We start from the raw sequence: 13,007 nt of genomic DNA on the forward strand, positions 1-13,007 counted from the left end.
TAGCGTGCCATCCGGGAGTAGCAAGAACAATGTTCAGGATTCAACAACGTTTCTGGTGGCCATCCATGAAGAAAAATGTGGCCGAGTATGTAGCGGCTTGTCCGGTGTGTGCGTGTAATAAGACCTCATCTCAAGTTAAGATGGGCTTGCTCCAGCCGCTGCCGATTCCCCATCGTCCTTGGTCACACATTTCGATGGATTTTGTGACAGGATTTCCCTCATCCAGAGGCAAGACTACGGTTCTGATAGGTTTTTTTCCTCTCTATATCATTTAAAATATTCACGGTCAAGGAGGTGAGAATGAATCACAGACAACGTAGTATCTTTGGTCAAAGCTTTGGACCAAAGGGGAAGCTCAGTCGCACATGCTCTGAACACGATGACCTCCAAGACATTCCATCGAGCACCCCTTTGGTCCAGCCTTTTATTGAAAGTTTACCACACACACACAACAACAAAGGAGAAGTGGACCTGAGGACAAGTTGACATATTCCTTCCGTCTGGTTGATTATCACTTCCTTATCAGACTCCCCAAACACATAACACAACCTTCGGGTGGGAACGCGGAGTTCGGGAAGCTCCTCTGATTGTTTAGTTTAAGATATGGTAAGTAATAACATAACATAAATTTATATCTCTGTCAGGTTCTAACAGTGGTTGATCGATTTTCAAAGATGGCTCACTTCATCCCATTGACCAAGCTTCCCTCTGCCAAAGTCACCGCAGAGGTCATGATGAATCACGTATTCAGGATCCATGGATTCCCTAATGACATTGTTTCCGACAGGGGTCCACAATTCATTTCCGCCTTCTGGAAAGAGTTTTGTCGACTCATAGGTGCCACCGTCAGCCTGTCATCAGGATATCACCCTCAGTCAAATGGACAGTCGGAGCGGCTGAACCAAGAACTAGAGAGTACGCTACGTTGTCTCGTCTCCCGGAACCAGACCACCTGAGTGACCACCTCACATGGGTCGAGGTTGCCACAATACCCTTCCTACGACGGCCACAGGTCTCTCTCCATTCCATTGTGTCAATGGTTTCCAGCCTCCACTTTTCCCTAACAACGAGGAAGAGGTGATGGTTCCATCGGCACATGCCATGATCAGACGTTGTCGCAGAGTTTGGGCTGGTGCTCGCCAGTCTCTTCTCCAGTTCAGCTCGGATGAAGGCTGTTGCGGACGTTCATCGCAGGGTCGCCTCCTCCTACAGTCCAGGCCAAAAGGTTTGGCTCTCTACCAAAGACTTACCACTCCATGGCGCCTCAAAGAAACTGGCTCCAGATTTGTGGGTCCGCTTCCAGTGTCCAGAGTCATCAACCAAGGCGTACGCTTGCAACTCCCCAGGACCTTGAGAGTGCACCCAACGTTTCACGTTAGTAGAATCAAGCTGGTGTGTGAGAGCACACTTGTTCCGCCTCCAAGCCCCTCCACCGCCCCAGTTCTTTGAAGGGGTGACGTTTACAAGGTCCGTAAGCTACTGGAGGTCCGTAATAGGGGGGGCAAGCAATTCCTGTAGACTGGAAGGGTTACGGTCCTGAGGCTAGAAGCTGGATAGCTGCTTCATTTATCGAGACAAGACTCTTATCCACGACTTTACAATCAGCCTGGGCCATCAGGAGTTGGCCCTAGAGGGGGGTACTGTTGTACAGATATAGAGAGGTTCATGTCATTTATGTTCGTTTTCTCTCATTCCAGGCTTCCTGATTGTTTTCACCTGTCATCACACCTGTCTCCTATGCTCATCAGTGTCAGCCCCGCCCCTGATTGGTCCCACCTGTGTCTTGTTACCGTGTGCTTAAATTCCCCTGTCTCCCAGTGTTCCTTGTCAGTTCGTCTGGTCTTTTGCCATGATCAGGTCGGGTTATGTTGTGCTCTTGAAAAGTTTTGATCCCTCACTTTCATTTTTTTCACTGCAGAACCACTAAAACTCAAATACAAATACTTTATCTTATCATCCGGTCGCGGTAATTGTCCATTTCCTATTGGGTCCCTGTCTGTGATATATCACCAGAGTATCAACAGCATCAAGTCTCAAAAGTGCTAAGAAAACGAGAGGAGGAAAGCATAAGCAAATAGAATGGGAGAGAAATGGGTTGAAGAGAAAAAAGTCCTTTATTGTTCCATCTTTTCATCCAAGATACTATCCATCCGACTAACCTCTGTGGCAGATGATAGATCACAGATGACAGATATTTATATCCAAACCGTATCTTATTTAAGGTTGTGTTCACAGAGTCGGCCACAATGCTGGTAGAATCTAATTGTTGACATTAGCTCAGTGTGTGTGTGTGTTCACAGGGCCCTAACAGACAGGCAGACAGCAGTGAGTGTGGGTGGTGTGAGGGAGAGAAAGAAACATGAGAGAGAGTTGGCGGAGATGGAGACGACAGGATAAGAAAGGGAGAATTACAAACAGATAGCAAAACTGAGAAAGAACTAAAAGAGCAAGTCATGGAAGTTGAGAAAGAAGAATAAGAAAGAGAAGCAATATCTATCCTCGCTCTGACAAAGGCAGTTTTCGCCCATTCGTCGCTATCATCAAACACCACCATAAGCCAACCTGCTAATGTCAAGTTCCATGTCTCAAGTATCTGTATTTCTACTGTGACCCCGCCGTATGTCACCAGCCTCGATTCCCATTTATAGCAACTTGAGTTCTATTTACAGAGTTGACACGGCTTATTCACCATTATGTCATATATTCATTTTCAAAATTCGCTCCTCACTCCTCACTATAAAGTTGACTAACGCTGAGTTTCTTTTATGTCGAGTCTACCATTCGTCTAAAACCTGTATGATTGTCTGACTGTGTGTTTCTCGCCCCATCTGACTTATTTTTAGCGATTCCCATCTCAGAAATTGATCTGGTGAGAACAATGTTATAATAATTAGGAATTTTGGCATATCATAGACTTCCAAGAGTCTATGAAATGAATTAAACTTCAACTCTTCCCTTCATCCTTTTCCGGATCTACTCATTCGATGTCCCTTCCTACACTTCTCTCCTCTCCGTGCCATCTCACTCTTCTCACCTTCTCATCCCTTGCCGCTCCTCATCCCCCATACTTCCGTTTACCCTTCATGTTCCAATGACACAGAGGATCATATCCTCTCTCTAGGGAATACTATAGTAACTGTCTGGTCAACGATACGAAGTAATGCCCGGCCCTTCGGTCAGTGTCACTGACACGTAGTTGTGTGCCTTTTGCGAGATCTGTTGTGTGTGTGTGTTACAGTTGACACGGCTTATCACTATTATGTCATATTCATTTATTTTATGTAATTCTGTCCTTTCACATCAAAGTTAAGTAACGCTAGAGTTTCTTTTATGTTATGTCATAAGGTCTAAATAATAATAATTGTTTGACTGTGTGTTTCTCACATTTCCTTGACTTATTTTTAAATTTCCTCCAAATTAATCTGGTGAATTGGATCTATGTATAATATGTGATTTTTAATTAGGACTTGGTTGAACAATGAGTCTGATCAATTCTCTCTGAACTTCACTTCAACTCTTTTTCTTTCCCTTTCACCATTTACTTCCGACAGCCCACTCCATCTTTTCTGACATGACTGACTCTTCCCTCTTCTTCCTCCTCCTCATTTATTTGCCGCTTCCTCCCGATACATACTCACATTCCAATGACCCATGTAGGATCCGTCACTCTAGTACGTAGTAGGTTAACTTAATGTCATTAATGCGGGTCAGCGATACACAGAGTAATGCCCGGCCCCGCCCGTACTCCAGTCCGTCTAGATACTGTGTAGCTGTGTGGGAGCTTGTAGGTTTACTTGTACTGTGTGTGTGTGCCTCGCATTAGTCATAGACCGTAGATACTGCCTTCCACAGCACGCTAAAAGGGTCATTATGACCTTCGCACACCTCCTGACCTCGGTTATGCTTCTCTAAATGCTGAAAGCTTGATGCACGATAAAGATAATGATTATTATTATGTTAAACAAAACAAAAAAGAGGAATTTTCTAATTCTAATTCAACACGACAAAAGCGACGCCACAAGGTTCAACATGCAAAGGGCACTCCGGAGTAATAACTGAGTGGGTTCTTTCAATTAAACACATATATTTAACTGAAGGTCCATCATTACCTTCGCATTGAAAATGCCGGAAGGTTATGTTTTGATCGCCGTGTATTTATTTATTTATTTATTTGTATGCGTGTTATTCGCAAAACTCAAAAAGTATTGAACCGAATCGCATGAAATTTGGTGGGATGATTGTTTATTATCCGGGGACCAGTTGATTAGATTTTGGGATCGATCGGGTCAAAGGTCAAGGTCAAAGGTCATGAACAGGTCAAAATTTTTCGCAGAACTCAAAAAGTATTGAACCGAATCGCATGAAATTTGGTGGGATGATTGGTTATTATCCGGGGACCATTTGATTAGATTTTGGGATCAATCGGGTCAAAGGTCAAGGTCATGGAAAGGTCAAAATCTTTTTTTTACCATAGCACGATACATTTTTGTCCAATTGGCATGCAACTAATGCCAAAATGTTCATAATTCAATGCCCAATCTTGTGATATGCGAAGGTATGCGCTCTACCGAGTGCCCGTTCTAGTTTAAAATATGCATTTTGTTTTTCTTCACTCTGATATATAGATAGATAGATAGATAGATAGATATATACTTTATTAATCCCCAAGGGGAAATTTGTCGAGCCAGTAGCAGCAACACACAAGAATAAAAATAAAAATAAAAAACACAAATATAAGAAGGGTTAGGGTGATCTGGCAAGAGGTGAACTGTTGTAGAGCCTCATAGCCGTCGGCAGGAATGTTCTCCTGTATCTGTCCTTGTGGCAGCGGAGCGTGAGGAGACGTTTGGAGAAAGTACTCCTCTGTCCCTGTAGGAGGTGGTGGAGAGGGTGGTCCGGGTTGTCCAATATGGACACCAGTTTCTTCAACGTCCTCCTCTCCACCACCTGTTCCAGGTGCTCCAGCTGGCAGCCGATGATGGAGCCAGCCTTCCTAACCAGTTTGTTAAGACGGCTGGTGTCACCGGCTCTGATGCTGCTCCCCTAGCAGACAATGGCAAAGTGCAGCACACTGGCCACAACCGACTGGTAGAATAACTCCAGCATCTTGCTGCACACGTTGAAGGATCAAGCTTTCTCAGGAAAAGAGTCGACTCATCCCTTCTTGTACACAGCGTTGATGTTGGCCTTCCAGTTCAGTCGGCTGTCGATGGAGACGCCCAGGTACTTGTACCTCCACCATGTCCACGTCCACTCCCAGGACACTCAGAGGTGTAGGAGCTGTCGCCTTCCTCCTGAAGTCCACCACCATCTCTCTGGTCTTGGCCACGTTCAGCCGCAGGTGGTTCTCATCGCCCACTTTACAAAGTCACTCACCACTGCCCTGTACTCCTCCTCCCGTCCATCCCTAATACACCCGACCACTGCAGAATCATCAGAGTACTTCTGCAGATGGCATGACTCCGTGTTGTACTGGAAGTCACTGGTGTACAGGGTGAAGAGGAAGGGAGACAGAACAGTTCCCTGTGGGGCTCCAACATCACTGACCACCGTTCCAGACAGCACACGCCCATTCTGACAAACTGTGGTCTGCCAGTGAGGTAGTCAGTGATCCAGGAGATGGTGGACGCGTCCACACCGCCACCGCAGCTTCTCACTCAGCAGCAGTGGCTGGATGGTGTTAAATGCACTGGAGAAGTCAAAGAAAGTGACTCTCACAGAGACACCGGTTCCATCCAGGTGCGACTGAGCTCGTTGCAGCAGGTAGATGATGGCGTCGTCCACTCCCACATGAGGCTGGTAAGCAAATTGCAGAGGGTCCAGCGACGATTTCACCTGCGGCCGGAGGTGGGCCAAGACCAGCCTCCAGCAACTTCATCACATGGAAGGTGAGGGCGACCGGTCGGTAGTCGTTGAGGCCAGATGGTGTTGACTTCTTGGGACAGGGACCAGGCACGACGTCTTCCACAGCACGGGACTTCCCCAGCCTCAGGCTGAGGTTGAAGAGGCGCTGCAGGACACCAGACAGCTGGGTGGCGCAGGTCTTTAGGACCCTGGGGCTGATGCCATCAGGACCTTCAGCTCTGCGCTGGTGTAGGTTCTCCAGCTGTCTTCTCACCTGGTCAGTCGTCACAGAGAGGGGGGAGGGTGGAGGAGCCCATTGTTATTGAGGGCTCGGTGGATGTGCAGCTCAGCAGGGGGGACAGAGGGGGAGGTGTTTGGGAGGTGTGATGTGTGGAGGAGACAGGAGAGGGCTGTGAACTGAACCTATTGTAAAAACAGTTCAGCTCGTTGGCCCTCTCCAGGAGCCCCCTGGCTGTCTCCCTCCCACCTTGAAGCCAGTAATCTGCTTCATCCCAGACCACACCTCCCTTGTGTTGTTCAGCTGGAGTTTGGCCTCCAGCTTCCTCCTGTAGGAGTCCTTGCCCTCCCTGAGCTTCACCTTTAGGTTGCGCTGGGCTTTCCTCAGCTCATCCCTGTCTCCAGACCTGAAAGCAGCTTTCTTCATGTTAAGAAGCGCCTTCAGGTCCCTGGTGATCCAGGGCTTGTTGTTGGGGAAGCAGCGCACAGTCCGTGATGGGATGGTGGTGTGTTCACAGAACTTGATGTATTCCGTGATGCAGTCGGTCATACTGTTGATGTCCTCCCGTGCGGTCCACACAACACATCCCAGTCCGTTGACTCAAGCAGTCCTGTAGAGCGTCGTTAGCCTCCAGAGACCACCTCCTCACAGTCCTGGTGGTCACCGCGAGCCTCTTCACCAGAGGAACATACCTGGGTGTCAGCCGGACCAGGTCATGATCAGACCTGCCGAGGGGGGGAAGGGCAGTGGCGCTGTATGCGTCCTTAGTATTAGCATACAGCAAGTCCAGAGTTTTATTGTTCCTTGTTGGGCAGTCTATGTATTGATGGAAGGTTGGCAGAGCTTTATCCAATGTGGTGTGGTTAAAGTCACCAGTGATAGCCATGAATGCTCCAGGCTGATGATTCAGCAGAGCAGACACAGTGGAGTGGATGGTGTCCACAGCTTCCTCAGCGTCAGCTGATGGCGGCACGTACACGACAACCACAATGGCGGACGTGAACTCTCTCGGCAAATAGTACGGGCGCATCCCCACGGCCAACAGTTCAATGTTCGGGCTACAGAAGCGCTCCTTCACGCACACACGGTCCGGGTGGCACCACCGTTCATTCACATAAACAGCGATCCCGCCCCCCCTCTTCTTACCGCTCTGTGTAGCGTCTCTGTCAGCCCGAACAGTCCTGAAGCCGGGTACAGACGTGCTGTGATCCGGATAGTCCGCGTGCAGCCACGTCTCAGTGAAGCACAAGAGACTGCTCTCACGGAAGATCCTCTCAGACATTACCAGCGCCGAGCTCATCCGTCTTATTCGCCAAAGACCTCACGTTCCCCGTTATGATCGACGGTACCGAGGGTTTGTATCTCCTCGTTTTAGCCCTCCGCTTGACACCCGATCTGCAACCGCGAGCCCTTCTCCGTAGCTCCAGCGGGATCACAGGTCTTTCTCCAGGCAGAAGCTTCGCCTGCACAGCGCGATCAGCTGAGCACGAGTGAGCAGACGGTCCCGGTCATTGTTTTGCTGTGGCTCTCCGATACTCACGACAAAGTGAACAAAAGCCACAGTAGAATTATCGAAAAAAGTAGTTATGGTCCAGTGTCCGACCGTAACTAAGACAAACGTGAAAGAAAAGAAAAAGAAAAAGAGAGAAAAAGTGCAAAAAAAGACAATAAAATAAAAGCAAAACGCCACTACTGAAACAAGCAGCCGTTGGCACAGCGCCATTTTAGAGTCGGTGGGAGGGGTCCTGGAGAGGGCACCGCCTGCAGACTCCATAGTTCTCTTGGGAGACTTCAACGCTCACGTGGGCAATGACAGAGAAACCTGGCGGGGAGTGATTGGGAGGAACGGCTTGCCCGATCTGAACCCGAGCGGTGTTCTGTTATTGGACTTCTGTGCTAGCCACGGCTTGTCTATAACGAACACCATGTTCGAACTAGGGCTGTTTTTCTCCTCGTTGAAAGACTTTGACAGTGAAGATGAGTGGAAGAGGCAAAGGAGGAAAAGGACTCGGTAAAGGAGGCGCTAAGCGTCACCGTAAAGTCCTCCGTGATAACATCCAGGGAATCACCAAGCCCGCTATCCGCCGTCTGGCTCGCCGCGGTGGAGTGAAGCGTATCTCCGGTCTGATCTACGAGGAGACCCGCGGAGTGCTGAAGGTGTTCCTGGAGAACGTGATCCGTGATGCCGTCACCTACACCGAGCACGCCAAGAGGAAGACGGTGACCGCCATGGATGTGGTGTATGCCCTGAAGAGGCAGGGACGCACCCTCTACGGATTCGGGGGTTAAACTCTGACTGGATGTGTCATTCTGTGCGAAGAGGAATGCTGCCCGCCATGCAACAAGCTGCTGAGCGATCCTCGTCGATCGGGATTAGCCAGCATCACGATGACCTTGATTGGGACAGGCCGGCATCAATACTGTGTGTCAATCGACCGGTCACGCATACACCGCGAGTCTCTCTCCACTGACTGAGGCAGATAAGAACAAAAACAGGGCAAAAGCTGCAGCCCTCTTTTAAGCGGTCCCTGGTCTGAATTCAGATTGTGCGTCTCAACATTTATCCAGGTCATCAAACTTTAGAAGTTTCAGTTATATGGAAACATTTGCTTATCTCCCACAGGCCATGAAGAGGCCAGTGGTTGACTCACACTCTGCTATACTGGGAGTTTTCTCATGCAATTTCTGGGTCAAAAAGTATCACGCCAGTGCTCGGCTATATCAAGGCTATGAAATGGTTCCACAAGTTCATCTTTTCTCCTTATCCTAATCTTATGTTGGTGTCCTGTAGCTTTCACATGCAACGATCAGATACAATTCATATGGAGAAATGTTTGCAACAGAGTCATCCAACCACTTGAACATTGCAGTATGAGAATAATTACCTTCGCATTGAAAATGCGGAAGGTTATGTTTTGATCGCCGTGTATTTATTTATTTATTTGTATGCGTGTTATTCGCTTAAGTAAAAAAGTATTAAACTGAATCGCATGAAATTTGGTGGGATGATTGGTTATTATCCGGGGACCATTTGATTAGATTTTGGGATCGATCGGGTCAAAGGTCATGGTCAAGGTCATGAAAAGGTCAACATCTTCTTTTTACCATAGCGCGGTCAATTTATATCCAATTGGCATGCAACTAATGCCAAAATGTTCATAACTCAATGCCCAATCTTGTGATATGCGAAGGTATGCGCTCTACCGAGTGTCCATTCTCGTTAGTTTTATGAATTATTAGGGTAATGTGAATAAAGAAACACAATGTTTGAGTATCTGTGGGTTAGTTGTGATGGGCCAGACACTTTTACCGGTTGTTAGGACATTTTAAATGCAAAATTAAGTTACAGGTTTGATATTTGAAGCTGTTCTGTTGGTCAACGTCACAGATGGGAGCCGAGTACAAGCAATCTTCTAATTTCATGTGTTTCATATTTAATAAAGCAACTGATTTGACGGGTCTATTAAATAATTCAATTTTTAAAAATGTGATACCGTGAATTGTGTCAAAGCTTCATCACACGATTCATCTCATTGATGAACACACTAACGTTTGGCAAGAGGAGCAGTACAAGACACCGGCTTGTAGGAATAAGATGCAGTCTCCTCAAGCGCAGCCCGCAGCCGCAGCACTGCAGCTGGATGAAGTTTTAATGAGGAAATTGTGCTTCCATTTCTTCCTGCAACATCTTTTTCCCTTTGGAAACATATGTACGTGTCCCTGGTCGTCAGAAATAATGGTTTAGCACAAGAGCCAGTCATGGTTGAATTGCTATGCTGCTTATTTTGAAACAAAGTCATGCAGAACACATTACATAGGATACATACAGCGACATGTTTAACAGAGAAAGTTTTAAAAGGAAGCAGGACATTGCTTTATATTTATTGTGTTGGGTGTGTCTGTTTTTTGTGACCCCTGAACCTCACATCGAAGTCACAGATCCAAAGCAAAGATTTTAAACTTAAAAACTTCCCAATATCAAAACATTGTAACATATTTTTTTACGTTTAATTAAGCTTATGCTTTTATCCAAAGCGATTTATAAGTACAACAAGAATCAAGTAACATATTTTGTCCATTTGCTATTGACCTCCAACGTCAACAACTAATGAACCTGACCCACCTCCATATGAATGTAAAACAAAGATTTGCTGAGAGAAAATGCATGAAGGTGACCGCCTCCATACAGAATGTATGCAAATACAGCCAGAGCATGCAGCATCTGCAAAGGGTTGTTCAGAGTAAAGCTGAACTGGAAGAAGACTGTAGGCAAAGAAAAGCCATGGAGGAAGAGAGAGTGTTGTTCTCATATACATTAGTTCCTTTGGGTTCGTAACATTTGAGACGTGTCATGCTGATTATTTATAGATTGACAGACTCCTGCCGGCAATCATCACCTGTAAGGAAACACATCAGAGTGCAGCTCGTATGATTTACATTCATACTGACGTAATCGTTTTGAATGACCGGCCCCAGGGATTCATGGAAAAGCAATAGAAAAAGGTATTTAATCACTTGTGAATAATTAATACAATGAGCCTCTGTTGGAGGCTTGCCTACGGTCACTCATTTAAATCTGACAAAGTTAATTTTGATCAATGGGAGGTCAAAAGAAAACATTATAGTCGCATTTTTAAAAGAGTGTTTTGATGACTAAGAAATTGTTCATTTAGTAATTTATTCATGCTAATGTTGATTGAAAAGCACACACACGAGTCCCTTGCCTGCTTTGGCACTCAACCTATATCAAATATGTGATTAATAAATAAATAAACCGTCAGTAATAAATAAATGATGTGTTAAGCTGTCTACAGTTGGATGACTTCTCCTAACCCTAGAGGTTTTCATGCAGAACAAATAGACATGCACGTTTTAGAGTGAAACATTTCAGACAATGCACTGGAGGATTTGTTTCCTGCAGGCGCGCCACCTTGGGACCTCATTAGGGTTCAGCTTTGGTTTTCTGTTGTTTGGCTTTTCCTCATTGAGTGTTTCTAAGAGTAAAGTTGCATCTTGATATCCGTCTTCATTCAACGTAACAACTTTATTTTCGGGTTGTGAGGCATTTTGACATCATAAAGTTGAACACAGTGTCTTTTGTTTCCCCTAGACGCACATTGTGCTAAGAAAAGGCTTAAGGAGGACAAACTGAGGTATCTTTTGCTTGAAAAGTGACACTTCATAACTAAATGGCTATGTCTTTAAAAAAAGGGAGTGAGAGATTGTGAGTTGTTTCTTCAAAGAATTAAATTAAATAAAACAGGAAATCTTTAAGTGTTTCAATTTGTATGCCTTAATAAAGCATGTCATAAAAATGGAAAGAAACTCAAGTTAAATACCCAGTTTAGAGAGAAACCAAAGTTGTGTATGTGGAACTGTTTATTCCTTTAGATAAACATATTCAAACTTCCAAATTAGTTTCCGATTCACCTAAACTGCCACTGAGCACAGACAATGACGAAATAGCCGAGAGGCCGCAGGTTAGAGGTCAGATAGATCTGAGGTCTAGAGACGCCTTCTGCATTATCTTTCCTGATTACCTCCTGGTACCCCGGTGAAGAGACAACATCCTCCGCTCTGCTTCCACTTTATGTCTATACATCGTGCTAACCCTTAACACATCCTACTGGAACGTCTTCATGTCCCTTTTCAACAGTATTCTCTCTTCTTCAGAAAGAGGTTTGACTGCCAAAAAAAGAAACAGACAGCTGAAGGGAATACACAGCCAGAAAAGAGAGAGAGAGAGAGAGAGAGAGAAGGAGTATCATCAATGATCCATATCACTGCAGGTCTAATACATCCCTAGCTGATGGCAGACTGGACCAATCAGAGCATGATGCATATGTGTCGGTATCCCATGGCTACAATCTCCCAGACCCCCCCTGGGGCCGACAGACAATGGTAAACAAAATGGATGGACTGCAGAAGGCCCGCAATACACCGCCCATAGTAGTGTCTGCCTGCTCCTTACTCTCTTCCATCCTTGCACATTAACACAGTAGTTCCAACACAAAACATGTACACACACACACACACACACCCAACCACAGGTGGCCTAAATTAAATGATGCCATCCTCTGCTGCTGCCTTGGCTCGACCGACAGAGAAAAGAGAGGCATGGAGGGAGGGTGAGAGGTCCACACAAAGCCAGAGGCAGACAGAGGACAGATGCTGTCTGGCAACAGGTACACGGAGAGAATCTGAGTTCACTGGCTGGGTTTAAGGAGAGGCAGGAAATAAGGAGGGGGGTCGGCAGGAAAGTAACTGGGATGAGCAAGGTCAGAAGGAGGAACAAAGACTTGTAATTGTCAGAGTAAGTTGACAGGGGAATAAGAACAGGGGTACAATGAGGTCATACAGGAATGGAGGATTGAGATGGGGGAAATCACAACTGACTGAAGAGGAAGAGATAAGTCAAAGGGTCAAATGGGCTTTGGATGGAAAAACGTGACACATTGGAAGTGAACCTGCAAAGAAAAGGAGATTTCACATTTGATATAGATGGGAGAATGAGCCGTTATACGAAAGGTGTACAAAGTTTCATTTCCATTGGAATTAGCCTTCACACGAGCAGATTCTGTCTCGTATATTCCGTGGGGAAACTACATGGTGGAAATATCCAACCAGTGAGAGGCAATGATCATAAGTTATGATTTAATGATATTGATTATAACTATACGCCTTCACATGTGTGCTTTGAAAACATGTGTATTGGTTTTAAGACACATTTCTAAAGATTGACCACGGACAACATGAACTCCTCTTGCTGCTTTACAGTGAAAAACACCCTGTGTTTTGCAGGAGCACTAAACATTAATTTAGCATTCGCATCGACTTAATGGAACTCTGACGCGGCTATGGGAGACTGAAGGTCAACAGATATCAGAACACTGTATTGCATGAACGGTTTCCTGTGTATCCCTAT

General features: G+C 45.9%; 1 protein-coding gene across 1 annotated transcript; it reads left to right on the forward strand.

The window, feature by feature from the left end:
• The first annotated feature begins 8,053 nt into the window (after positions 1-8,053).
• Positions 8,054-8,373, forward strand: LOC130200758 (histone H4). Its single transcript, XM_056425270.1, has one exon. It carries the CDS (start codon positions 8,060-8,062, stop codon positions 8,369-8,371), a length of 312 nt encoding a protein of 103 aa, XP_056281245.1. The 5' UTR covers positions 8,054-8,059; the 3' UTR covers positions 8,372-8,373.
• Positions 8,374-13,007: the final 4,634 nt, after the last annotated feature.

This window comes from Pseudoliparis swirei, chromosome 10 (genome assembly GCF_029220125.1).
Source record: "Pseudoliparis swirei isolate HS2019 ecotype Mariana Trench chromosome 10, NWPU_hadal_v1, whole genome shotgun sequence".
Classification (NCBI taxonomy): Eukaryota; Metazoa; Chordata; class Actinopteri; order Perciformes; family Liparidae; genus Pseudoliparis; species Pseudoliparis swirei.